This window comes from Neoarius graeffei, chromosome 19 (genome assembly GCF_027579695.1).
Source record: "Neoarius graeffei isolate fNeoGra1 chromosome 19, fNeoGra1.pri, whole genome shotgun sequence".
NCBI lineage: Eukaryota > Metazoa > Chordata > Actinopteri > Siluriformes > Ariidae > Neoarius > Neoarius graeffei.
In genome coordinates this window covers 1,798,143-1,825,163 of record NC_083587.1, presented here as the reverse complement: position 1 = coordinate 1,825,163, position 27,021 = coordinate 1,798,143, and the positions used below count along the sequence as shown (strand labels likewise).

The following is a 27,021-nucleotide window of genomic DNA, read 5'->3' as shown; positions in this document are numbered from 1 at the left end:
ACCAAAACACAAGGGACAGATGTGTATCAGAGAGGTCTGATTCACAGCACAGCTTTGCCATGTCAGACTTAAAGCCTTTTATGAGAAACCTTTCCTTTGCCTAAATTCTGATAAAGCCTTGCCTGCATTTTCCTATAGTTACTAAATTCATCTCGGAGCTTGTCGGCTGTTTTGTGAATCTTAAGATACAGTCAAGAACCTTTTAATTCAGCCTTCATGAGGCTTAATAATATTGGCATGAGCCATCTTTCTTGTTTCTGTATACCTCATTTAAAGGCATAGATTGATTTTAGTAAAGAAAATATAAATGTGGTATTTTTCTCCAGGTATACAGAAGCATGCAATGTGAAGAATACATTGATGCCAAAAGAGAGATGCATGTGAATTGGATGAGGTGAGAAATACACCAGCTCTTGGGCCGTTTTAGTGATTTTGATTTTACAGTTCCTCATTTGTTGGAAGAACTTTATCTTCTTGCTGTCACTGATATCTCTGCCATGCTTTCTCCAAGTCTCTGATCTGATTTTTACCTTTTCTGGAATGTTGCCTCACTCTTTTAGGTATGTGAATTGTGCCCGTAATGAAGAAGAACAGAATCTTGTGGCATTTCGGTATCGAGGGGGAATTCTGTATCGTTGCTGTCAACCCATTAACCCAGGACAGGAGCTCTTGGTGTGGTATGAAGAGGAGCACACCAAAGAACTCAGTCCTGCACCTACAGGAACAACCAGACAGCAAGGTGTTACTTTTGTCTAAGAGGTTATAGAGGTTATTTTCTGCATTATCTTGTGACATTTCTGAGCCTAACAGTGTTTCTGGAATGAAAGCTGTTGTACAATGCAATCTGCAGTAACCAGAGCACTCCCCCAGAGGACTCATTTTGGCATGTTCCACCAACCAGGTAGGTTTTCTCTATCATATGACAGTAACCAACCAGAGAGGGTAAAGTCACCCCACTGCAATATCCTGCTATTGCGAAACTGACTATATAGTAAACCACAAAATACTGTTGCAGTTTTATTCATCAGGCACAATTTAACCAGAAATAGCGTAAAATGCGTAGCCTGTGGATCCCAAGTGGTACAGCAGAAAACTGTTGCCCCCATCATCCTCCCCATAATCCAGATATTGCCACTTTCGAATCCTGATGATGCCACAGTCATCTGTGGTTGAGAGCTCAAGAGAGCAAAATTGTCTGGGCTCTCAGGGAGGGAGAGATAGTATGCTGTCTCTTCCCTGCCCTGTCAGTTATACTAGCCAGTCATGGGTTGTTTGGTTTGGTTTATTTATGGATATAGGAAGACAAAGGGTATCCAAGGGATTACATGTAAAAGCGTAAAACACTTATTTCCAACATGGTCCCTGGTGGAAATGGACAAGACATACAAACACATGCAACAGATATCACATATACATTCACATTCCTAAGTCATCTAATTGTCTACTTTATTCCATAAAAAAACCCTGACCTTTTGTTTAAAATCCCTTTTTGTTTCTGCCATTTTAATATTTAGTGGAAGGCGATTCCATAACAAAATTTTTCTGTATAAAAGAATATTCCTGTATAAAAGAAAGAGTTACGTGCCACACTCTTTGCAGATGGTACCTTGCAAGAGCGGACACTTGCTCTTGTTTCATAGCTGTGTTGAGTATGCACCATTACAATTTGGGATCCCAAATACTTAGGGGCTATACCATTGATAATGTTGAACATATGATTCAATTTTAGCTGTTCAACCCTTAGCTTTACAGGCAGAAAGTCCACTTTCTTAAAATCATTAAAAGTGACATGATATCTAGATGGTTTACACAATATAAAACGGATCATGTTGTTCTGCATAACCTGCATTTTATTTTTAATTTTCACTGTCAGGCCACTATACCATGCTGAACAAGCATAGTCAAAATGGCACTGAACAAGCGCTAACACAAGAAGCTTTTTTATTTTAAAATCTAACTGCCTTGTGTTACAGTATAAAAATTTCAATTTGGAAGCACCTTTGTTTAATAGCTTCTCAGCAATGGAATGACCGGTCAAAGTCTGATCCAGTATTAAACCTAAATATGTAACCATTGTCTTTGTTTGAATTTCATTGCCATTACATGTGACTTTTAACTCAGGTGCCTTTTTTATCTTGTGTTTGGTACCAAATAAAATGCATTCAGATTTCCCCACATGTAATGACAGTCTATTATCTAACAGCCACTCTCTTACATTACTCAGCTCATCAGTAAGGGTTTCTTGAATCTGAGAGATGTTTCTACCAGATACAAGTAGTGAGAAGTCATCAGCATAGAGAATTACTTTACATTTAACAGCTGCTGGCATATCATTTACATAAATAAGAAATAACAAAGGGCCTAAAATTGAGCCTTGGGGCACCCCACAAGATATTTGCAAAGGTTCTGACAATACTCCATCATAATCACAGATTTGACTTCTATTTGATAGGTATGATTTGAACCACTGTAATGATGCCTGGCCAAAACCCATGCATTGCAACTTAGATAAAAGAATTGAATGGTCCACAGTGTCAAACGCTTTCTGTAAATCCAATAAAACCATGCCAGTATAATTTCCTTTTTCACTTTCTTGTCTGATGTAATCACATAGGTGAGAGAGGCATGTGTCAGTGGAGTAAGCAGATCTAAAACCAGATTGGAGGTCATATAGCAAGTTGTTCTGGGACAAATACCTCTCCATCTGATCAAAGACCACTCTCTCCAAAATTTTGGACAAAGTTGGCAGAATTGACACTGGTCTATAGTTTTTAACATCTGTCCTACTATTGTTTCTTGAATAGAGGGAGTACCCTGGCCCATTTCATTTCAATTGGCACTTTACCAAGTTGTATAGACAAATTTATAATATGTGCAATAGCGCCCCCTACAACATTAGCACTGTCCTTAATGAATCTGGCTGGAATTTGATCCATGCCAGTGGCCTTGTTGGTGGATAAGGATGCTAACATCTCCCCAATCTCATCTCATCTCATCTCATCTCATTATCTTTAGCCGCTTTATCCTTCTACAGGGTCGCAGGCAAGCTGGAGCCTATCTCAGCTGACTACGGGCGAAAGGCGGGGTACACCCTGGACAAGTCGCCAGGTCATCACAGGGCTGACACATAGACACAGACAACCATTCACACTCACATTCACACCTATGGTCAATTTAGAGTCACCAGTTAACCTAACCTGCATGTCTTTAGACTGTGGGGGAAACTGGAGCACCCGGAGGAAACCCACGCGGATACGGGGAGAACATGCAAACTCCGCACAGAAAGGCCCTCGCCGGCCCCGGGGCTCGAACCCAGGACCTTCTTGCTGTGAGGCGACAGCGCTAACCACTACACCACCGTGCCGCCCATCTCCCCAATCTTTTCATTTGATATTGTGCAAAGATCAAATGAGTCAGGTGATATGTCTTTGTAAATGGACCTCAGAAAGGATGCCCCAAAATTCCCAGATCCTATTGGTAGATGTAAAGCCAGACTGGCAGCGACCGTAGTGAAAAACCTATTAAAATGATTCGATATAACCTTTTTGTCAAAACAAATTGCATTGTCAGTATCAATCCTGGTGTTACAGCTGTTACTATTTGATTTCCCAGCACCAATGTCTTTAAGGCTGCTGGGCCATAGAAGGTGCACGCTGCATGCTGCACACTACACGCTACATGCGTGTAAAGAAAAGTGGACAAACGTAGCATGACTTGCTCTGGGCCATAGAACGGCGTTCACGTTGCACGCTGCACGCTGCACACTTCACGCGTGAAGCGTGAAATGAACATGCACACTTTTTTCTAGGCGTGAAGATGGAAATTCCAGTCAATGCATGCGGTCACCGCCGCGCCAGCCAATCAGAACGGGTCTAGGGAGATAACTCTATGCTTTCAGGGGAAAACTTCAGAAAAAATATAATTGAATGGTATAATTGAAAAATAGTTCTTCATCGGGATTGTCAAGCAGATTATAGAATGTTCGGTGAAATTCACCACGGGTTTCTCTCAGAAGGAAGTGTTCTCGGCTCCAAATTCTGTTCCTTTTTCTCTTCCTCTGTCTCAGTAAAAGCAGAATGAGGCAATCGTCGTCATCCGAAGAGTCCGTATTGTTGGTTACTCGGTTAAAGTAGAACAGACGCAACACGTGAACATCCAAGCATGAAGTTTAATGGCCCAGGGTCCGGTTCTTCACGTGAACGTGTAGCGTGTAGTGTGCAGCATGCAGCGTGCAGCGTGAACCTTCTATGGCCCAGCAGCCTAAGGATTTTCCACAGTTTCTTTGGTTGGTGGATATTGTCTGACACTGCTTCAGCATAGTAATCAGCTTTAGCTTTCTGTATATGATATCTTGCTTGGTTCCGGTTATATACATATTTAACAAAATCATGTTGAAGATTGGACTTAGAGTATTTTCTGTAATAGTGATCTCTCTGTCTTATTAAATCAATTATTTCAGTCGTCATCCATTTGGCTCCCTTTTGCTTTACTCTCATCTCTCTCATTGGTGCAACCATGTCCAATGCTGCTAAAAACCTCTCCTTAAACAACTTCCATGCCTGATCAGGATCCTTACTGTGCATAACTTTACTCCAATCCTGATCGGCAAGTTTTCGCTCAAAAGCCTCCTTAGAACATTGTCTTGTACATCTTATCTTTATGGAATGATGAGATACTGATCCTAATTTACCCTTAGATGTCTTACGAGTACAGAAAATAACTTTATGGTCACTGAGACCAATGTCCAATATCCCAGAGCAGCAGATTTTTTACTATCAGTAACCAGTATCAGATCCAAATTAGATTTAGTGTGCATATCTACTCTGGTTGGCTCAGTTATAAGTTGCTGTAATTCAAACACCTTGCAGAAATGTAAAAACTTTTTAAGAAGTCCATTTTTAGTGGTCAGCAACAGATTTGGATTAAAATCACCCAAAAGGATGCATTCTTTCTCCATCAACACATTACTATCAATACACACTGATTCTAAAAGTTCTTAAAAGTCATTTTGTTTTGGGGGTCTGTAACACACACCCACCAAAATCGGCTTTGGTTTGGGCAGTCGAATTTCAACCCAAGCAGTTTCCAATGAGTCTATCTGTAAGTCCGGGCAAGGGGTGAATGATAAATCAGTCCTAATAAAGAGACATACCCCTCCTCCGTTCCTATTGCGGTCTCGCCGGTAGCAGTTGAAACCAGGCAGTTTGATCTCGCCGTCTTCAATGGAACTGTCCAGCCACGTCTCAGTCACAGCAATCACTGCGGCTTTTGTCCTTGCGATGAACTGCCTTAACTCTTCAATTTTCGGAAGTAAACTCCTTGCGTTAAGGTGAATAAAATGTAGCCCTTGTAGGTACCATGCGCCATCTTGTGTCTAAGAACTACAACTCCCAGACAACTTCCGCGTTGACCTACGTCATGCCTGGGCGGGATCACTTACATCACCTCCTCCATGATCTTCAAAAATGCTTGGAAGACTCCATTTTGTTATCTCTGGTGTCTGAACTCAGCAAGGAACAGACCATAAAGAGATGCTCACCATCGGACCGTCCGAAACCACGACTCTTTCTTGCAAGATCCACGCTTCAGCGCGTTTCCCCGTTCTGTTTACCCTTGATCACGGTAGACTCCGGAAACACGCGCGCTTTAACTCAAGCGAGTTATAAACCGGTTTTCAGTTATTCTTTTCAATTATTCTTTTAAGTACGTATGAAAACTGCAAGCAAAAGGCAGTTTTTCTTTGTTTTTCATCTATTCGGGAAGCGGCTGGACCCTCCTGAACCCGTGCACGGTGCTGAACAGAGCTCTCCTTCTCACGAGCTATGAAGCCTCTTCAAAGAACCTCCTCTCCTCCCTACAGAAGTTTTTCCAAAGCTCCAGGAAGACTCTGCTTTCTTCAAAAGACAAGACTTTTGAAGTAAGACTGGCATTGGGCAATAAGACTAGTTTTAGAAATTAGTTATTCACTTAGTGTGAAGTTATATGCAGGAAATGAAGTGTGCACACTGAATTTTAATTTTTATCTGTTAGGATTGCGCTGCGTGCTGTTCAGATGCGTTACAAGGAGTACTCCGAGGACAAAAAGAGAGCAAACCACATGAGTTAAATCAATCTGGTTTATTCTCAGTCGTGCCCCCAACGCGCAGCTGCGTCGGGGCTTTATATATACACTCTTCGTAGGGAGTATCAGCAGTGGAAAGTTACGGAATGTGCTTTGCACACTCAGTATCAAGGTCACACAAGAGTTATGCACAGTTCAACAGGATGTTTCACACAAAAACATAGACAAAATCAGAATATGAAACAGGAACAGAACATGTGAAAATGCAAAAATGTACAGAGCAGCACGTACTGTATTGTAGCTGGCCTAAAGTAAACCCTAAACTGCTACACTAAACGACAGTCACCCTTGGGCCGCGCATTTACAAGAGTAGGTTTAGGAGTATTCAGGATTATATTCTTACAATCCCCTCTTTAATACTCCGACGCAAGCCCAGAGTATTATTCACACCCCAGTCTTGGCCGACACAGGGACATAACCTGTGTGTGAGATCATCATATTATATATACGATCCATGCAACAACGGAAAAGAAACGGGCCACAGGCTGAGCCATGTCATATTAACCTCAGAGTAGTTAGACGGGGCTATTCGGACCGGAAAAGGAGCGCTGCTGTCATGGGGTAACAAAGAACACACATAACAGGGTTTACTCATATTCATTGATATTTTTACAGTGAAGTTTACATATTTCCAAAACTCGTTATCCCTTGGGTCCCGGTGTATTGCTTGTGCGGGTAACCCTGCCCCAAGCGTTGAGATCAGCACGATGATGAAGAAAGTCATACTGGTCACTGACTTTGTTCTCTAATGCTCACAGGGTGCAGACGGCGAAAAATGTCACAGGCTCCCGTGCATTTCAGACTCTTCAGCCCAGAACTTTGCAAGACTCACCAACCATCCCCTCTTTGTAGATCAGCCGAAACTGGATTGCTCCAGATGCTGGAAGGGGATCCCTGAAAAGGCCGTCAGCTATTGTCACAGCAACTTTCTGAAACACAAAAGTCTGTTAAGCATCAACAATATAGATTTCTATTACATTGGAGCCTTCTTTATTCTGCTGGCATGGATCCACTGTGGAAAAAGGTCCGTTAGCACAGCCGTGCGAGTTACAGCGAGTACATCGGTGGGCCCACTGTAGGGTGACTCCTCCATGGGAGCGTTTAGTTTAGCGAATCTCTTTACTAAAACTCTGTCCCCTACCTCAAAGGGGTGAGTGTGTGCCTCTGGAATGGGAGGCTTTTTGGAATTTACTCTCGCCCAATACTCATCCAGCACCCGCATGAGACCCACCGCGTACTCACTGAGATGTACTTCAAGATCACCCGTTCCTATAACCTGCATGCCTCTACGCCAAGGGACAGGAAAGGGGCGTCCCATGACGAGCTCGTACGGAGATAAATTGTCGAGAGCGACCTGAGCAGTCATGCGCATATCAGCGAGGACCAACGGTAAAACTTGGACCCAATTTTTCGTGCCTGCGTCTTGCATAGCCTTACGCAACTTACCCTTAATTGTTCTATTCGCGCGCTCCACAATGCCAGAGGACTGTGGATGGTATGGGATAGGGCCATTTGATCGCCAATTGATCTTGAGGTCTTTACATAGCTCCTGCGTTACCTTAGAGGTGAACGGCGTTCCCTTATCAGAGTCAATTCCTACCGGAAGACCGTAACGTGGGATAATTTCCTGTGTAAGTTTGTTCACTGCTGTTCGGGCGTTCTCTTTGCTACACGGGAAAGCCTCAATCCACCGTGAAAATTTGTCAATCATGACCAAAAGGTATTTGAACGGGCCCTGCTTTGGCATGTGAGTGAAGTCGATCTGCCATTCTTGGAAAGGCGTGTCGGGTATGGGAAGGTGCTGATGTACCGCGCCTGGTTTAGATAGATTATTCTGGGCGCACGTTAAACACTTGTCCAGAATGTTGTGTGCGTCTGTGTGCAAATTATTGATGCAAAATGTTCTGTTCATATCCTCCACTACCCCTCTTCGGCCGCGATGAGTGGGACCATGGAACTCGCGGACGAGAAAGGGAGTACAGTGACGAGGTAAACAAAGACGGCCCTGTGCGTCAAGCAAAACGCCACTCTTCTCTGTCGCGCCCTGGGCGTCCCAGAACTGCGTATCTGCCACAGAGGCCGAGGCCTGGATAGAAATGAGATCTATGTCAGGTAAGACAGCGCTAACCATGCAATCAGTAGAAACTAAAGCGCAGTTAAAGCCTGGAGGCAGGACACCGGATGCGGCTGCAGCTTTAGCGACTCGATCAGCGAATGAATTGCCCTTTACTTCAAATGAGTCCCCTCTTGTGTGCGCGCGTGTCTTAACAATGGCCAACGTGCACGGAAGGAGACAGGCGGTGATTAAATCAGTAACAAGTGAAGAATGAGAAATGGGCTTACCGTCGGCTGTCGTAAACCCCCGAGACGCCCAAATGCAGCCGAAGTCGTGCGCCACGCCGAAAGCGTAGCGTGAGTCGGTGTAAATAGTAACGTCTGTGTCTTGAGCCAAAATACACGCACGAGTCAAAGCATAGAGCTCCGCAGCCTGAGCAGAAGAAAAAGGCAAAGAATGAGCTTCAACAATTTCATCAGGGAGGCGACAAACAGAGTAACCACACAGGAACACACCATCCGCAGGGCGGGAACAGGAACCATCTACAAAAAGAGAATCGCCTGTGGAAAGAGGGGTGGAGTGTAAGTCTGGGCGGATGCTAGTCTCAAAAACGATATTAGAAAGACAGTTATGTGAGTCAAACGCAACATCGTCATCCTGTGAGTTAAGAAGACGCTGAAGAGCGTGGGCGACAGAATCAAACGACGAGGAGGGCTTAACAGTGAGATGCTCTGTGGCCAAAAGAATAAACTCATAGCCAGAGCGACGCTGAGCAGACAAATGCTGAGTGCTAAGATTCCGCAGAATGTACACGACGTCATGTGAAGTGTGTAAAATGAGCGGATGCGACAAAACAAGTTTTTCAGCGTCCGTGACCATGAGAGCACACGCAGCAACAGCCCTAAGACAGCCAGGAAGCCCTTGTGCCACAGCGTCAAGAGTTTTAGACAGAAACGCGCAAGGTCGCATGCCCCCCCCCGTGCTCCTGAGCCAGCACCCCAGAGGCGGTCCCCTTCTGATTGCACACATACAGGTGAAACGGCAAACGACAGTTCGGCAGCCCGAGAGCAGGGGCGGAGCACAAAGCTTGCTTCAGAGCCTTGAAGGCCGTTAACATGTCCTCAGTCCAGACCAGGGGCTGAGTCAAAGGATCTGAGTGACTTATAGCTGAACGCAAACACTTGTCATAGATTGAACAGTCAGGGATCCATTGACGACAGTAATTGATGAGGCCCAGAAATGCCATGAGAGCGTGCTTGGTTGCAGGCACCTGAGTGTCCATAATGACTTGAACGCGTTCCGGGCTAAGCCTCCTGGAACCCTGAGAGAGGTCATGTCCCAAGTAGCGAACAGTTGTGAGGCAAAACTGCAACCTCGTGCGAGAGACCTTGAAACCCTTCTGCGCCAGGAGTGTGAGGAGAGACAATGTGGCGGCAGCACAAGCGTCTTGATCCTCCGCCGTTACCAGGAGATCATCCGCGTACTGGAGCACCGTGGAGCCCCGGGGAAGACAGAGATCAGCCAGCGCGTCCCGCAATACGGCAGTGAAGACCGCCGGTGAGTCAATGAAACCCTGTGGCAACCGCGTCCACGTGTATTGTCTTCCCCTGTGTGTGAAAGCAAACAGGGGCTGAGTCTCATGGCCCACAGGAACACTGAAAAAGGCAGAGCACAAATCAATCACAGAGAAATAAGCATGGTCACACGGAATAGAAGACATAAGAGAAGGAACGTCAGGGACCACTGGAGCCACGGGAACGATGAGTTCATTTATTTTACGTAGGTCTTGAGTGAGGCGCCATGTGCCATCCGGTTTTGGGACCGGGTTCACTGGGGTGTTATACGGGCTGACACAAGGAACCACGACACCTTGCTGCAAAAGAGATTTTAGAATATTGTCAATACCATTGAGCTTACTAGGAGACATAGGGTATTGTTTAACATAAACAGGTGTAGAGTGTTTAATAACAGCTTCATACGGAGAGCAGCTCACAGAGCCCACATCGTCCTTATGATCCGCCCACAGGGTGTTAGGAAGAGCAGAGAGAACAGGGGAAAGAGCTTGGGACGTACAAGCAGCGTTCAGAATGTTATGTGGCAGCACAGAACTGGATAGGGCAAAAACATCTCATCTCATCTCATTATCTCTAGCCGCTTTATCCTGTTCTACAGGGTCGCAGGCAAGCTGGAGCCTATCCCAGCTGACTACGGGCGAAAGGCGGGGTACACCCTGGACAAGTCGCCAGGTCATCACAGGGCTGACACATAGACACAGACAACCATTCACACTCACATTCACACCTACGGTCAATTTAGAGTCACCAGTTAACCTAACCTGCATGTCTTTGGACTGTGGGGGAAACCGGAGCACCCGGAGGAAACCCACGCGGACACGGGGAGAACATGCAAACTCCGCACAGAAAGGCCCTCGCCGGCCACGGGGCTCGAACCCGGACCTTCTTGCTGTGAGGCGACAGCGCTAACCACTACACCACCGTGCCGCCCGGCAAAAACATCAGGCGGAGAAATACCTAGTTAACTGCTCACGCAGGAGCTGCAAAGCATTCGGTGTGTCCCTCCAAAAAAAATGTCGACACGGTGCGCTGACGCGGACGGCCACCTTCCTGAGCCGGAGCTATTTCTTCCTTTATATTCACAGCGACGTCATTTCTAGGTTGCAACACATCGACTATTTCGAGCAAACGCTCCTCATCATATAATCTGTGTCAACTGATGAGGTGTTCAAGTGTGCGAGCTGATCTGAACAGAGCTGCCAGACATACACATACAGAGGGCTTCCAAACCCATACTGCACACCACACATTTCACTTACTTCAATAGTTAGTCCATCTGGAGTGGATGTGAGATTTACTTCTAATTTGCACATTAAATCATGTGCTAACAAATTTACTGGACATGTATATGAGATGAGGAATGAGTGGGACGTAACTATTCCTCCCTCGCTTTTACATGGGAGGTTGACTGAGAAAGTTTTGGTTTTGGAATAGCCTTTAAAACAGGTCTCGGGGTGTAAACACCCTTTGATTTATCCCATACCTTCTTCATGTCAAACCATTGCTTTCGTAAATCATACGGTGCGCTGAAGCAAGGAAGCCTGGATTAAACGTCCCATCACGGGAATACTATGGAATCTGAGGATTTGCCTCCGTCCACCCAGCCAAATTGTCCAGCCACGGCGTAACGTAATAGCCTAAACCGCACTTATTCATCCATTCCGCCGGGGTGTCTGTGACCTCAGGTTTAGGATACGAGCCCCCCATCGTACAGTAAAGCAAACGGATCTGAACAGAAACAAACAGCAGATATTTATCTAAATTTCTATAGCGCGCTCTTCCTGGACTCGAACCAGGGAAAACCAAGCCCTCCTTAGGGCGCTACACAAATTTCTATAGCGCGCTCTTCCTGGACTCGAACCAGGGAAAACAAAGCCCTCCTTAGGGCACTACGGAGCTACTTCCAACCAGGTAGTCAATCAAACATGTCTTACCTGATTGAGAGTATCACGTCGGGGTCACCAAATTGTTAGGATTGCGCTGCGTGCTGTTCAGATGCGTTACAAGGAGTACTCCGAGGACAAAAAGAGAGCAAACCACATGAGTTAAATCAATCTGGTTTATTCTCAGTCGTGCCCCCAACGCGCAGCTGCGTCGGGGCTTTATATATACACTCTTCGTAGGGAGTATCAGCAGTGGAAAGTTACGGAATGTGCTTTGCACACTCAGTATCAAGGTCACACAAGAGTTATGCACAGTTCAACAGGATGTTTCACACAAAAACATAGACAAAATCAGAATATGAAACAGGAACAGAACATGTGAAAATGCAAAAATGTACAGAGCAGCACGTACTGTATTGTAGCTGGCCTAAAGTAAACCCTAAACTGCTACACTAAACGACAGTCACCCTTGGGCCGCGCATTTACAAGAGTAGGTTTAGGAGTATTCAGGATTATATTCTTACATTATCATTTGTTATTGTTGATTTAAATTGGTTAATCAATAAGTTTTTGCATGTTCTCTCTCTCCTTCCTAACATCCTAATTTCATTACTCACACATATCTTGGCCTCATCAAGATTTCAGTAAATTGAATAATACTATAGAGCTAGGGGTGAGCGGTCTGGAAGAGCTTTTGTCTCCATACTAGGCCTTAAACACGTGGCAAACCCCTCCTCCTCTCTTTTGTCTCCACACTAGGCCTGTAACTCAGCTTTAGATAATATCCTGAGTCCTGATTCAATTCACCCTTTATAGCAAATTCTCCTGTGCTTACATTTAAAGCCATATATATATATATATATATATATATATATATATATATATATATATATATGTACCACGGATGACCGTTTGAATGTATTTTAATTGTTAACTTTAATTTTAACACACACCCACTAGGCCTTAAACACGTGAAAACCCCTCCTCCTTTCCTTTGTCCAGTTAGCCTACAAAGCTAATCACTTGGAAAGCACATGGTAGCTAGCATTCCCTTTGTCTAGTTAGCCTACAAAGCTAAATCTGCTTTCTCACACACACACACACACACACACATTCTGTTCATGGAAGACTTCATTCTGCTGCCATTCAATTATTCAAATTTCTTTTTTTTTCTTTTATTTTTACTTTTTATCTTTGTTATAATAAACTCCATTATTATTGGAATGTTGTGTGGTGTCTGTCTGCTGTTTCGATACTTTTGAAGTCGCCCACATCGCAAAAGAACTTTTAAGGTGTATATGAATATTGGATGCAGCTTGGTAAGTGATCAAAATTCTGAGTTATATCAAATACTGGTATGATTCACTAAATGATTCACTAAATGATTCACTGAATGATTCATTTGAATGATTCATTTCAAACGATTCAATGAGTGATTCCATGGTATGATTCAATTCAGATGAGTCAAATTAAATGATTCAATGGGATTGATTCAATTTAATTATTAAAGATTGATCACTTGACACCAGTCTACATACACATAAGCATAATTACACCTACACCCTCTTTGATTTAAAAGTTCCAAGGACGTATCCCCTTTCTCGATTGGACTGTCATCCCCACCGAAAGATGCATCATCCTCTCGCGTAAAATCCAGGATATCGGGGGAGCACATTTCATGCACACAACAGGCATTACACACCAGCTGAATGTTTGCCTGCGCTTTGACGGCCAGAGTGTATGTTTTACGGTCCATGTTTGCACATTTTATGTGAACAAACTTGTCACACAAATCACAAGCAATTGCATTTGCATTCGATCTCACAGTCTTCCCACAGTTAGGGCATGGACACCTAGGTGTTTTGCAGGTGGATGGTCCAGGGCAAGGATGAACATCCCTGCATAGCAGCAAACTTTCTGTGACAACCAGTAGCGTAACATTTATCCTTACTTCTCCAACATTTCTCCTTCTGGTGCGTTGTTTGTTGGGGGCATAATGGAACGGTCGGATTAATTTATTAAACAGTTGGTGATGTCCGAAGGGTATTTGACTGGAATGTTTGTTACCAGCTGATTCAACAAACAAACCTGCTTCCGCATTTTTGCTAGCCGCAAATGAGTTATGCAGTCCTACGATTTGACAAAACGTTAGCAGGAAAAGTAGGATAAACTGTCTGTTGGCCATTTAATTCACCAACTTGACAGAAAAAAGTCTCTAAAACTTTAAAAACATTTAAAACTTTACCGTGCGGCTGACAGCGCTCTCAGCGCTGGGTGTGTGTGAGAGCACATATTAATAGAAATTGAGTGGATTGGGTTTTCCTCCGAGTGTGCTTTCTCCCCCCTGACATTGTATGAGTAAAATATGCAGTCAGCTGGTCAACTGGTATTACTTATCTCAGAGGAAGCACGTGATAGCCCTCCCTGGTTGGTAGCTGTTATATGATACTGGACCATACTTGACCATGGCTAAATTAGGGAGAAGACTGAGGAGAAATCAAGGGGGAAAAAGGCCCTGTCACAGGAAACACACACTATCGGATAATGCTGTCAGACCTCCCCATATTACAGAAACGGGGGGGGGGGCACATTATAATACTGTAATATGTCCCTGATGTGGGTGGAGTACATAAGCATGGCAGGGAGGAGCTGATGTTCTCACACACTTTATTTTTACTATTTTCGTTGCTTTTCAGCTTCATTCACTCACTCGCTGCTCACACACAGACACACACGTGTTCTGGTTGGGAAAGCGCCCTTCTCTTCGCTATCCCTCCTTTTCTAACCTCCACTGTCACTGCAACAAACACACACACAACATTAATTGACAACAGGTGCATTGACTTTGACACTCACCTTCCCTGGCCCCACCCTCCATTCACAAACTGACGCTAGGCCACGCCCCCACTGCCACATAACCCCCGACAGGATATGAATTCCGCCACCACCATCTGCGCCTGTGGACTACCTTGAATTTAAAAGGCTAGAGGACGAGATACCAACAGGTGATCCGCGCATTGGCGTGGTTCATGATGTACAGCACGGGATGTTCCTCGCCCTCCACCTCCTGGGACAAAACAGCCCCCAGCCCTCTGTCCAATGTGTCCGTCTGCAAAATAAAAGGGAGAGAGAAGTCAAGGGAGTGTAAAAGTGGCCCCCCACACAGTGCAGCTTTTACCTTAGTTGAAAGCCTGTTGGCACTGTTCCGTCCACTGGACCAGATCTGGTGCTCCCTTTTTAGTATGATCAGTCAGCAGGCTGGTGATGTCTGAATAATTAGGTATGAACCTATGATAGTAGCCAGCCAGCCCCAGAAACAGCCTCACTCCCTTTTCAGTCTTGGGCAGGCTGCAATTGCTGCAGTTTTGTCAATTTGGGGATGCACCTGCCCATGACCTCAAGTGGAAATCCAGATACTATACTTCCACTTGCCCAATTGCACACGTTTTCAGGTTAGCTCTGAGCCCCGCACATCTTAGCAAGTCTAGGATGGCCCTAAAGTGTTCAAGGTGCTGCTGTCAATCATTGCTGTATACGTATCATAATGTCATCAAGGTACATTGCTGCATACGTGGCATGGGGATGGAGGATCTTGTCCATGAGCCACTGGAACATAGCAGGAGCCCCAAATAACCCAAAAGAAAGCATGACAAACTGGTGTAATCCAAATGGTGTGGAAAAGGCCGTTTTCTCTCTGTATAGAAGAGTCAAGGGGATCTGCCAATATCCCTTTGTTAAATCCAGTGTCGAATAAAAGCGAGCAGCACCTAACCAATCGAGCAACTTATCAATGCGAGGCATTGGGTATGCATCGAATTTAGACACCGTGTTGACTTTTCTGTAGTCTACACAGAACCGGACCGACCTATCGGTCTTGGGTACCAGGCCCACCGGGCTGCTCCAGTCATTGTGTGACTCCTTGATTATGCCTATGTTGAGCATGGCCTTGAGTTCATCCCAAACCACCTTTTTCTGTGTTCGGGTAAGGGTGGCTATGCACCACCACCCCTGGGGACATCTCAATGTGGTGTTCTATGAGGTGGATGTGGCCGGGAAGGGGCAAGAACACATCGGATAACTCTTTGCAACTTGGCAACCTCTGTGAGTTGGGCCAGTGAGAGGTGGTCTCCACAAGGGACCGGAGTGGTTTGGGTTGTTGGTTTGGTTGTTTTTACCTCCGATCCCAGCTTCTCTGGAAGTACCAATGCCAACGCCACAGGGACCCCCTCGTTCCAATGTTATAAGTGGTTGAAGTGGTATATTTGCAGAGCCCTGCCCCGATCCATTCGCTTCACCTCATAGTCAATGTCCCCGATTTGCCATGTGATCTCGAAGGGCCCTTGCCATTTGGCAATTAATTTGGAGCTTGAAGTGGGCAATAACACGAGTACTTTGTTTCCCGGCGTGAACTCCCTAAGGTTCCTGGGTTAAATATGTGAGGGTGTGGAGCTTTGCATGCAAGTCGAGAACGTACTGAATTTCGTTCTTGTTGGTTGAAGGTCCCTCCTCCCAATTTTCCTGCAGCACGTCCAAAATGCTGCATGGCTTTCGCCCATATAATAATTCAAATGGTGAAAACCCCATGGAGGCTTATGAGACTTCTCGTACTGCGAATAACAGGGGCTGGAGCCATTTATCCCAATTACATGCATCTTCGCTTACAAACTTCCAAACCCTACTAAATCATCTGTTTGTGGGTGATGGACGCTGGTGTGGATAGATTTAATTCCCTACAGCTCACGAAGTGTGTGTGACATAAACATAGTGCCTTGGTCTGTCAGGATTTCTTTAGGAATCCTGACCCGGGAGAGAACACGGAAGAGTGCTTCCGCAACACTGCATGCCTCTGCACACAGTGCGGAACATGGCCTGCTTCTGGATATTGTGTTGCATAGTCCACCAGAACTAAAATAAAGCAATATACTTGTACTGACTGATCTAATGGCCTGACGAGATCCATACCAATTCTCTCGAATGGGGTCTTGATTAGAGGGAGCAGGCGCAAAGGCACTTTTGGAGTGGCCGTGAGATTTACTAATTGGCATTCGTGGCATGCCGCACACCACCAACGAATGTCCCCGCAAACCTCTGGCCAATAGAATGCACCATTATTCGGTAGGGTGCATCAGTTGCCCTCACTTTCATAAAATCTGATGCATTTTTGTTTGGGTGTTCCTTTTCACCAATAAAGACATCCTGTAAAATTTTTTGACCATATTCAAAAGTCTAATGGTGGCACCATGAGGTTCATTTTTTGCCAAAAAATGCTTATTTTATGTTTTCGCGTAAGGTTTGAATCACAATGTTGGACTCCATTTATTGATTTCTTGTGACCCAGAGATCATGTTAAGAATCTTTGCAAGGGATTGAGAAGCATTAATGTGATTCATAATACATTTGTATTGTTTAAAAGTAGTTGAACAATGATTCAATGAACAGCTAAAACTCAAACTTTGCTTGATAATATATTTAGAATATGTACTAAAAATGTGTATCTAAGATATTTGGTATACTCTATAAGGTGCCATAATGTTCCATGAAAAGTGATCGAAATTTTGTCATAAAAGTCATACAATAGCAGCTTTTTCCTAACTTTGAGCTGCTGGTGCCACCATTAAACTTTTGAATTTTGTCAAAATATTTCACCCAGTGTGTTTTCTTACCAAAAGGAACATAAAAACAAAAATGCATCATGATCGGAGGAACTTTTCATTTTTAAGGGGCAACTGATGCACCCTATTATTTGGGGTAGTTTTATATCCTGTCCTAGGTGTCCAGCCATGGGATTAAAGTGAGCCACAGGGAACACAGGTTCTCTATGGCTCTTAGGGATTAACAACTGGTGTTATCTGTTCACCAGTTTGAGTGTCCTGCGTCACTTGATACAGCCTGTCCTTAATAGTGGAATACAGGAAGGAGGGTGTCATATTTGGCTAGAGAGTTTGACCATCCATTACTTTCACTTGGTCAAATGCATGACGCAAATTCTTGTGTCGTGACTGCTCTAATAGGAAATCCTCAAGGGAATCCCTGAGAGAGGGAAGAGGGGCTAGCTGCTCCTTACTCTTTGCATCGCACTGATGTAGACAGCTCTGTGACAGCTTCCCCAGTCAATGCCACACCGGGATCCCTCCATGACGTAGGACGCAGGACCCACCCCTTATTGTGTGTTCTATTAAATTTCTGAATCCCGGCCAATCAGTCCCCAAAATCAGAGGGTGGATGAGACTTGGATTAACTGCCATCTTTATGCTTTTGTCCCTGAAATAGAATATGTATCGGCACTAGAGGATAATTATGAACTTTCCCATGCATGCACACAACCTTCACTGCTTGTGCTGTCCCCAATGCCTCACCTTGCACCAGGCTTTGGTGGAATGAGGTCTGATCTATCCCCTTGGACACTTCCCGGTATATGATATGCTCTGGCCCGATAGGGGGCGGTCTCTGGCACGTAGGGGATCCAGATCACAACTCCCACCTCCATTGTGGAGCACTGACTCTGGAGATGTCCCAGCTCCCCGCAGCGCCAGCATACCAGCCCAGACTTTCCCTCTGCACTGGTGTTATGGGCATCACTCACCTGGGGTGGAGAAGAGACAGACTTGGAAGAAGAACACGGGAGACACCATGGGTGCAGTGGGCCGGCTGGAGGGGAGCCGCCCCCCATCTCCGCAGTGGGGGAATGGGGTGGGGATGGGAAGAGGAGGGAGGGGGGAAGGAGAGAGAAAAAGAGAAAAGGCCTGCTGCTGGAACTGCTGCCAGATGGTCCTCTGCCAATTCGATGGCTTGGCCCAGTAACACCGGGCGATGACACTGGACCCACTCCGCCGTTCCTTCCAGAAGACCCGCAGTGAAGTGCTCCAGTGTCACCAGGTCGATGATCCCCTCAGCGTCACAGTTGTTTGCCCTCTGCCACTGCCAGCAGGCGTCCTGGAGCTGTTGGCCAAATGCAAACGGCTGGCCAACCTTCTCCAATGTCAGCGTCCAGAAGCACTGACGATGTTCCGGGGCGTGGCTGACACACTGCAGGATGGCTCACTTCAGGTCCACGTATATGAGCCAACTGTTGGCGGAGAGCTGCTGCACGGCGAGCTGCACCTTGCCGGTCAGTAGTGGAAGTAGGCATGCCGCTTGATTGGCCACCCCCATGCTTCGGCAGCTTGCTCGAAGAGAGCGATGAAGGCCTGTGGATCATCTTGTGAGCCCATCTTCGTGAGGGTGAGGTGGGGAGGGTCTGCCGCAGTGGCAATCCAGGCCCCCGCCAAGACGAGCAGAACGCCTGGCGATCTTCCTGCTGGGCCAGCATCAAGGATTCAAAGCATTGCTCTTGTTCCTTCCGGAAGGCGGTCAGCACTTGATGCTGGTTCTGCTGGGTGGTAACAAGGGCATGGATGAGATCCTTAAATGGGGAGGACTGCATGTGGTGATTCCCTTCCATACTCCTGGCTTTCAGCACCACTATAGTATGTCCCTGATGTGGGTGGAGTACAGAAGCATGGCAGGCGGGAGCTGATGTTCACACGCACTTCTTTATTTTTACTATTTACCTTGCTTTTCAGCTTCATTCGCTCACTTGCTCGTTGCTCATACACGAACACACACTTGTTCTGGTCGGGAGAGCTCCCTTCTCTTCGCGCTCTTCCATCATGCTGATGTTAGAAAAGGAGGGATCCTTTTCTAACCTCCACCGTCACTGCAACAAATATGCACACAACATTTAATTGACAACAGGTGCATTGACTTTGCCACTCACCTTCCCTGGCCATGCCCCTGCTGCCACAAATACATTCAGTGCAATCCAACCAGCTGGCTGAAGAGAAGTTAGTTGAACACACATGCAGCATGCCTGAACCAAGTGAAGTTGTTAATTGGCTAATGCACATGTCAGTCAAACCCATCAACCATTATACAAATCAATTGGAACATATTTGCTTTATTTCAGGAGTATATGTGATGATGCTTATATTATCAAGCAGTTTAACAAGCAATAACATTTTTAGTATTTTTATGGAATTCAGTGATTCCATAAGAGTCATGCCATGGAGAAATAATGTTTTAATTATATTTATTTTTAGCTCCTCAAACTCTTGTAGCTGAAGAACTTCAACATGTTAAGGGACAAATAGCATCAGATGAATGAATAATTGAACAGGTGGAAGTTTGGTTGCTTTATTACAACAAACCACACCATGGCATTCTTCAAATACTGCAGTAAGGAAATTCCTATACTACTGCAGAACTACTTGAATGCCATCTGAATCGCTGCAGTCTGCCCCTTTTTTATACGCCTACATTTTTATTTAATTAAATGACTAATGTCTTAATTTCTGGATGTTGGTTTTCTTTCTTTCATCAGTTACATTAATATGAATCAACTGTGTTTCACAAAATCCCACAATTTTTAATTTCATTAAATTTGTGTGTTATTGAAATTAATGTGTTTTAAACTTGACAACCTAATCCATATGAAAAATACAGACTTTCTTGTGTAAATGCTACTAGAAACCATTTGCAAATAAATCTATTCATATCCAGCATGATAAATAAGGCCCATTTTTGGATCTTTGAATGCAAGGGCTGAGTTTCCTTCACAATCCTGGACGAGCTGTAAATAAGGCAAGGCTTGCCATTACCGTAACTAGACTTGACATTAGATCAAACAGAAACCAACAACTCCCCCTTGGTCACTCAGACCCACGGGGCTATGGCCAATGCTGTGCATAGCTGCTCTTCTAGTACCTTTATTGAATCTACAGTACCAGTACTCCTAGTTAGAGACTGCTATATGTTAGTCCTCAAACTTTTTTGTCTCAGTCTTGATTCATGTAGAATCTTGAATGTTTGAGGTTCAGTAAAAATGCTCCCTTACATTGGGTTAGTGTTATATTTTATAATCTTGTTGCATTTCATGTTCAATTTCTGATTTTTGTCCTTTCACTTCTCCAGAAGTAAAGAAGACTTTGCTGCAGGTCTTTTCCTGCTCCACATGTCCTCGTTCCTATGCATCTCAAATTTACCTTGACAAACACATCCAAAGATGCCACTATGAAGAGTATGTGAGACTGCAGGAATCAGGAGAGATTAAATATGAGCTTCAGATCCCCTCCAAATGCTCCAGTAGTCAGCCAACATCATCTGATGCACTCAGTTTTGACACTTCTCATAATGATATACAGAAGGAAATTCACCACTGCTCGGACTGTGGAAAGAGTTTTGGTCATCAGAATGTACTCAAGACACACCAGTGCAGTCACACAGGAGAGAAGCCGTATCACTGCTCACAGTGTGGAAAGAGTTTTACTCATCAGAGTCATCTCCAAAAACACCAGCGCATTCACACAGGAGAGAAGCCGCATCACTGCTCACAGTGTGGAAAGAGTTTTATTCGTCAGAGTGATCTCCAAAAACACCAGCGCATTCACACAGGAGAGAAGCCATATCACTGCTCACAGTGTGGGAAGAGTTTTACTCAGCAGAGTCATCTCCAACGACACCAACGCATTCACACAGGAGAGAAGCCGTATCACTGCTCACAGTGTGGAAAGAGTTTTACTTGTCAGAGTGATCTCCGACGACACCAGCGCATTCACACAGGAGAGAAGCCGTATCACTGCTCACAGTGTGGAAAGAGTTTTACTCGTCAGCGTGATCTCCAAAAACACCAGCGCATTCACTCAGGAGAGAAGCTGCATCACTGCTCACAGTGTGGGAAGAGTTTTACTCAGCAGAGTGCTCTCCAAAAACACCAGCGCATTCACTCAGGAGAGAAGCTGCATCACTGCTCACAGTGTGGGAAGAGTTTTACTCAGCAGAGTGCTCTCCAACAACACCAGCGCATTCACACAGGAGAGAAGCCGCATCACTGCTCACAGTGTGGAAAGAGTTTTACTCGTCAGAGTGATCTCCGAAAACACCAGCGCATTCACTCAGGAGAGAAGCCGTATCACTGCTCACAGTGTGGGAAGAGTTTTACTCAGCAGAGTCATCTCCAACGACACCAGCGCATTCACACAGGAGAGAAGCCGTATCACTGCTCACAGTGTGGAAAGAGTTTTACTCATCAGAGTGATCTCCGACGACACCAGCGCATTCACACAGGAGAGAAGCCGTATCACTGCTCACAGTGTGGGAAGAGTTTTACTCATCAGAGTGCTCTCCGACTACACCAGCACATTCACACAGGAGAGAAGCTGCATCACTGCTCACAGTGTGGGAAGAGTTTTACTTGTCAGAGTCATCTCCAACAACACCAGCGCATTCACACAGGAGAGAAGCCGTATCACTGCTCACAGTGTGGAAAGAGTTTTACTCGTCAGAGTGATCTACAAAAACACCAGCGCATTCACACAGGAGAGAAGCCGTATCACTGCTCACAGTGTGGGAAGAGTTTTACTCAGCAGAGTGCTCTCCAACAACACCAGCGCATTCACACAGGAGAGAAGCCGTATCACTGCTCACAGTGTGGGAAGAGTTTTACTCGTCAGAGTGCTCTCCAACAACACCAGCGCATTCACACAGGAGAGAAGCCGTATCACTGCTCACAGTGTGGAAAGAGTTTTACTTGTCAGAGTCATCTCCGACTACACCAGCGCATTCACACAGGAGAGAAGCCGCATCACTGCTCACAGTGTGGGAAGAGTTTTACTCGTCAGAGTGATCTCCAAAAACACCAGCGCATTCACTCAGGAGAGAAGCCGTATCACTGCTCACAGTGTGGGAAGAGTTTTACTCAGCAGAGTCATCTCCAACGACACCAGCGCATTCACACAGGAGAAAAGCTGCATCACTGCTCACAGTGTGGAAAGAGTTTTACTCATCAGAGTGATCTCCGACTACACCAGCGCATTCACACAGGAGAGAAGCCGCATCACTGCTCACAGTGTGGGAAGAGTTTTACTAAACAGAGTCACTTCCAAACACACCAGCACATTCACACAGGAGAGAAGCCGTATCACTGCTCACAGTATGGGAAGAGTTTTACTCATCAGAGTGATCTCCGACTACACCAGCGCATTCACACAGGAGAGAAGCCGCATCACTGCTCACAGTGTCGGAAGAGTTTTACTAAACAGAGTCACTTCCAAACACACCGGCGCATTCACACAGGAGAGAAGCCGCATCACTGCTCACAGTATGGGAAGAGTTTTACTCATCAGAGTCATCTCCAACGACACCAACGCATTCACACAGGAGAGAAGCCGTATCACTTCTCACAGTGTGGGAAGAGTTTTACTCATCAGAGTAATCTCCAAACACACCAACGCATTCACACAGGAGAGAAGCCGCATCACTGTTCACAGTGTGGGAAGAGTTTTACTGAACAGGGTAATCTCCAAACACACCAGCGCATTCACACAGGAGAGAAGCCGTATCACTGCTCACAGTGTGAGAAGAGTTTTACTCATCAGAGTCATCTCCAACGACACCAACGCATTCACACAGGAGAGAAGCCGCATCACTGCTCACAGTGTGGGAAGAGTTTTACTCATCTGCGGACTCTCCAACGACACCAACGCATTCACACAGGAGAGAAGCCGTATCACTGCTCACAGTGTGGGAAGAGTTTTACTCAGCAGAGTGCTCTCCAAACACACCAGCGCATTCACACAGGAGAGAAGCTGTTTCACTGCTCACAGTGTGGGAAGAGTTTTACTCAGCAGAGTCATCTCCAACTACACCAGCGCATTCACACAGGAGAGAAGCCGTATCACTGCTCACAGTGTGGGAAGAGTTTTACTCAGCAGAGTGATCGCCAATGACACCAGCCCCTTCACTCAGGAGAGAAACTGCATCACTGATCAGTCTGGAAAGATGTTTACTTATTCAGTTACATTTAAAACCTACAAGTGCACCAACTTGTAGACATTGCATGATTTAAAATTGTCAAATTAAATATGGTTATTATTACAGTTTTGGCTGAAAATGACCTGTACTTTGAACTTTATTGTTCATGTTATATGACTGTTTTAAAATACGTAACCTTAGTGATGTTTAAAACAAGACTATTCTTGTTTTCTTTTGATCTTAAGTAGTCATTAATTACCACCATACAAGTGACAATTAAACTGCACCACTATTATCAATGTAATACTGCAGCATGAGACTAATTGTAAATGGAATTTGTACTGAACAGGAGTTTAATGTACTATAACAGAACTGTGGATCAAACCAAATGAGTATGGATCAATTGAAATGAAGCTCTTCCAGCTATATGCATCCACCTTGTCTCACTGGTAGAGGAGAAGCCATCATTTATTTATAATGATAATCTAGGAATCGTACAAAAACCTGAACAAAAATTCAGTATGTTTGAAGTTCTTTATCCTAATATATGTAGCCAAAAATAATTCTACCTGGTCAATTCAGCTAATTATTATTTCCTGACCCATAGTCTATATTCTGAAGTTCTTTCTGAATTTGCGAATTTCATCTCAAACCTGGTTGTTTATTGAGACAACAGATTGTTAGAGACGTTATTTGTTTTGATCACCTGGAAGAGACTGAGAACAGCATTCCTGTCCATTCTAGATTCAGTAGGGGTTAATGAGAGTGTCACAGGATCTAACCCTATTTTTTTGAGGTTTTTGTATGATTCCTAATCGTCATATTCTCGATCTAATACTTGCATTTGTATTAAATATAGAAAATATAGTCACACTTATACAGTCTGAAGCTCCCTCAGACCATTACCTCATCTCTTTTGAAATGTCTTAATATATGCACCATGCATGCCATCGCATCAAAAGTACATTCACATCAACTACTGCATAAAGTTTTATCAGTAGTCTCCCAGAGTTATCAATTTGATTGGATCCCCGTTAGACCCCACAGAACTTGATCAGCCAACTGAATGCTTACAGTCAATGTTCTGCTTTACTTTAGATAATGTAGCTCCACTTAAAAGAAAATAATTCAGGAGAAAATAAAATAAAACCTAGCACCATGGTATAACAATCACACATGCACCTTAAAACACAAAATTGATAGTATTCCATTTAGCATGTAAGGAGAGCTTCTGGAACTACAAAGACAAGCTTTTAATGGTGCTAGATCAACAACTCTCTCCACCCTAATAGAAGATAACAAAAATAATCTTAAATTTTTGTGTAATACTAAAGTATTACATAAAAATGTAAGATTTTGCTAAAGCAAAATGAACTAGAAATAAGACCACCACAGAAATTGATTTTATATGCACATATGTAATCACGACCATACACACACCTTAAGTAATCACAAATGTACTCTGATTCATATAACCACACATACAGATTTCTTTTTATGCTGATTAAATACTAATTCAAAGCTGAGTGTGTTAATTTTCAGTAAAGAATAAATGAAGTTAATTCTCTTAAAAGTAATAATAAATTGGTTTATGAATTATCATACAGTAATATATAGATTTCGGCACTGCCTAAAAGCGGAGCTCCCATCTGTTTCTGGGTTTTAGAATTTTCTTATATCATAGCCAGTCTCTTTTGTTTTATTTCTTTACTGGCTAGCACTGGCCACTGGGGGGGGGGGGGGGGGGATGACTGGTAATTACAACCCCGATTCCAAAAAAGTTGGGACAAAGTACAAATTGTAAATAAAAACAGAATGCACTGATGTGGAAGTTTCAAAATTCCATATTTTATTCAGAATAGAACATAGATGACATATCAAATGTTTAAATTGAGAAAATGTATCATTTAAAGAGAAAAATTAGATGATTTTAAATTTCATGACAACAACACATCTCAAAAAAGTTGGGACAAGGCCATGTTTACCACTGTGAGACATCCCCTTTTCTCTTTACAACAGTCTGTAAACATCTGGGGACTGAGGAGACAAGTTGCTCAAGTTTAGGGATAGGAATGTTAACCCATTCTTGTCGAATATAGGATTCTGTCTTAGGTCTTTTTTTGTCGTATCTTCTGTTTTATGATGCGCCAAATGTTTTCTACGGGTGAAAGATCTGGACTGCAGGCTGGCCAGTTCAGTATCCGGACCCTTCTTCTACGCAGCCATGATGCAGTAATTGATGCAGTATGTGGTTTGGCATTGTCATGTTGGAAAATACAAGGTCTTCCCTGAAAGAGACATCGTCTGGATGGGAGCATATGCTGCTCTAGAACCTGGGTATACCTTTCAGCATTGATGGTGTCTTTCCAGATGTGTAAGCTGCCCATGCCACATGCACTAATGCAACCCCATACCATCAGAGATGCAGGCTTCTGAACTGAGCGCTGATAACAACTTGGGTTGTCCTTCTCCTCTTTAGTCCAAATGACACGGTGTCCCTGATTTCCATAAAGAACTTCAAATTTTGATTCGTCTGACCACAGAACAGTTTTCCGCTTTGCCACAGTCCATTTTAAATGAGCCTTGGCCCAGAGAAGATGTCTGCGCTTCTGGATCATGTTTAGATACGGCTTCTTCTTTGAACTATAGAGTTTTAGCTGGCAACGGCGGATGGCACGGTGAATTGTGTTCACAGATAATGTTCTCTGGAAATATTCCTGAGCCCATTTTGTGATTTTTTTCAATACAGAAGCATGCCTGTATGTGATGCAGTTCCGTCTAAGGGCCCGAAGATCACGGGCACCCAGTATGGTTTTCCGGCCTTGACCCTTACGCACAGAGATTCTTCCAGATTCTCTGAATCTTTTGATGATATTATGCACTGTAGATGATGATATGTTCAAACTCTTTGCAATTTTACACTGTTGAACTCCTTTCTGATATTGCTCCACTATTTGTCGGCGCAGAATTAGGGGGATTGGTGATCCTCTTCCCATCTTTACTTCTGAGAGCTGCTGCCACTCCAAGATGCTCTTTTTATACCCAGTCATGTTAATGAACTATTGCCAATTGACCTAATGAGTTGCAATTTGGTCCTCCAGCTGTTCCTTTTTTGTACCTTTAACTTTTCCAGCCTCTTATTGCCCCTGTCCCAACTTTTTTGAGATGTGTTGCTGTCATGAAATTTCAAATGAGCCAATATTTGGCATGAAATTTCAAAATGTCTCACTTTCGACATTTGATATGTTGTCTATGTTCTGTTGTGAATACAATATCAGTTTTTGAGATTTGTAAATTATTGCATTCCGTTTTTATTTACAATTTGTACTTTGTCCCAACTTTTTTGGAATCGGGGTTGTACTAACACTGACCACTAGGCGGTGTGTATGACTTGTAATTGCTAACACTGGCCACTATGCGGTGTGTATGAGTGGTGGTACACGTACATGGACAAACCACAAAAAATCGACTCTATGGGTTTACCATTAAGGCCCGCGCGGGAGCTCCGCTAAAATACAGCAAAGACATTGAGAGAGTTTATACTGAAGGTTGTTTTCTGTTAAATCACAGGCCTATTCAAAAAGTGTAATTTTATAGTGT

General features: G+C 44.3%; 1 protein-coding gene and 1 pseudogene across 1 annotated transcript in view; both read left to right on the top strand.

The window, feature by feature from the left end:
- Positions 1-23,461, top strand: part of LOC132867669 (zinc finger protein 271-like) — a 146,099-nt gene extending 122,638 nt beyond the window's left edge. Inside the window, exons 6-8 of the mRNA XM_060900641.1 lie at positions 327-394; positions 561-739; positions 20,584-23,461. Of these exons, the coding sequence (XP_060756624.1) occupies positions 327-394; positions 561-739; positions 20,584-23,396 (3,060 nt within the window). The 3' untranslated portion in view covers positions 23,397-23,461. The remainder of the gene's footprint in view (positions 1-326; positions 395-560; positions 740-20,583) is intronic.
- The window catches only part of LOC132867727 (histone H2AX-like), a 323,797-nt pseudogene that overhangs the window by 240,644 nt on the left and 56,132 nt on the right, over positions 1-27,021 (top strand).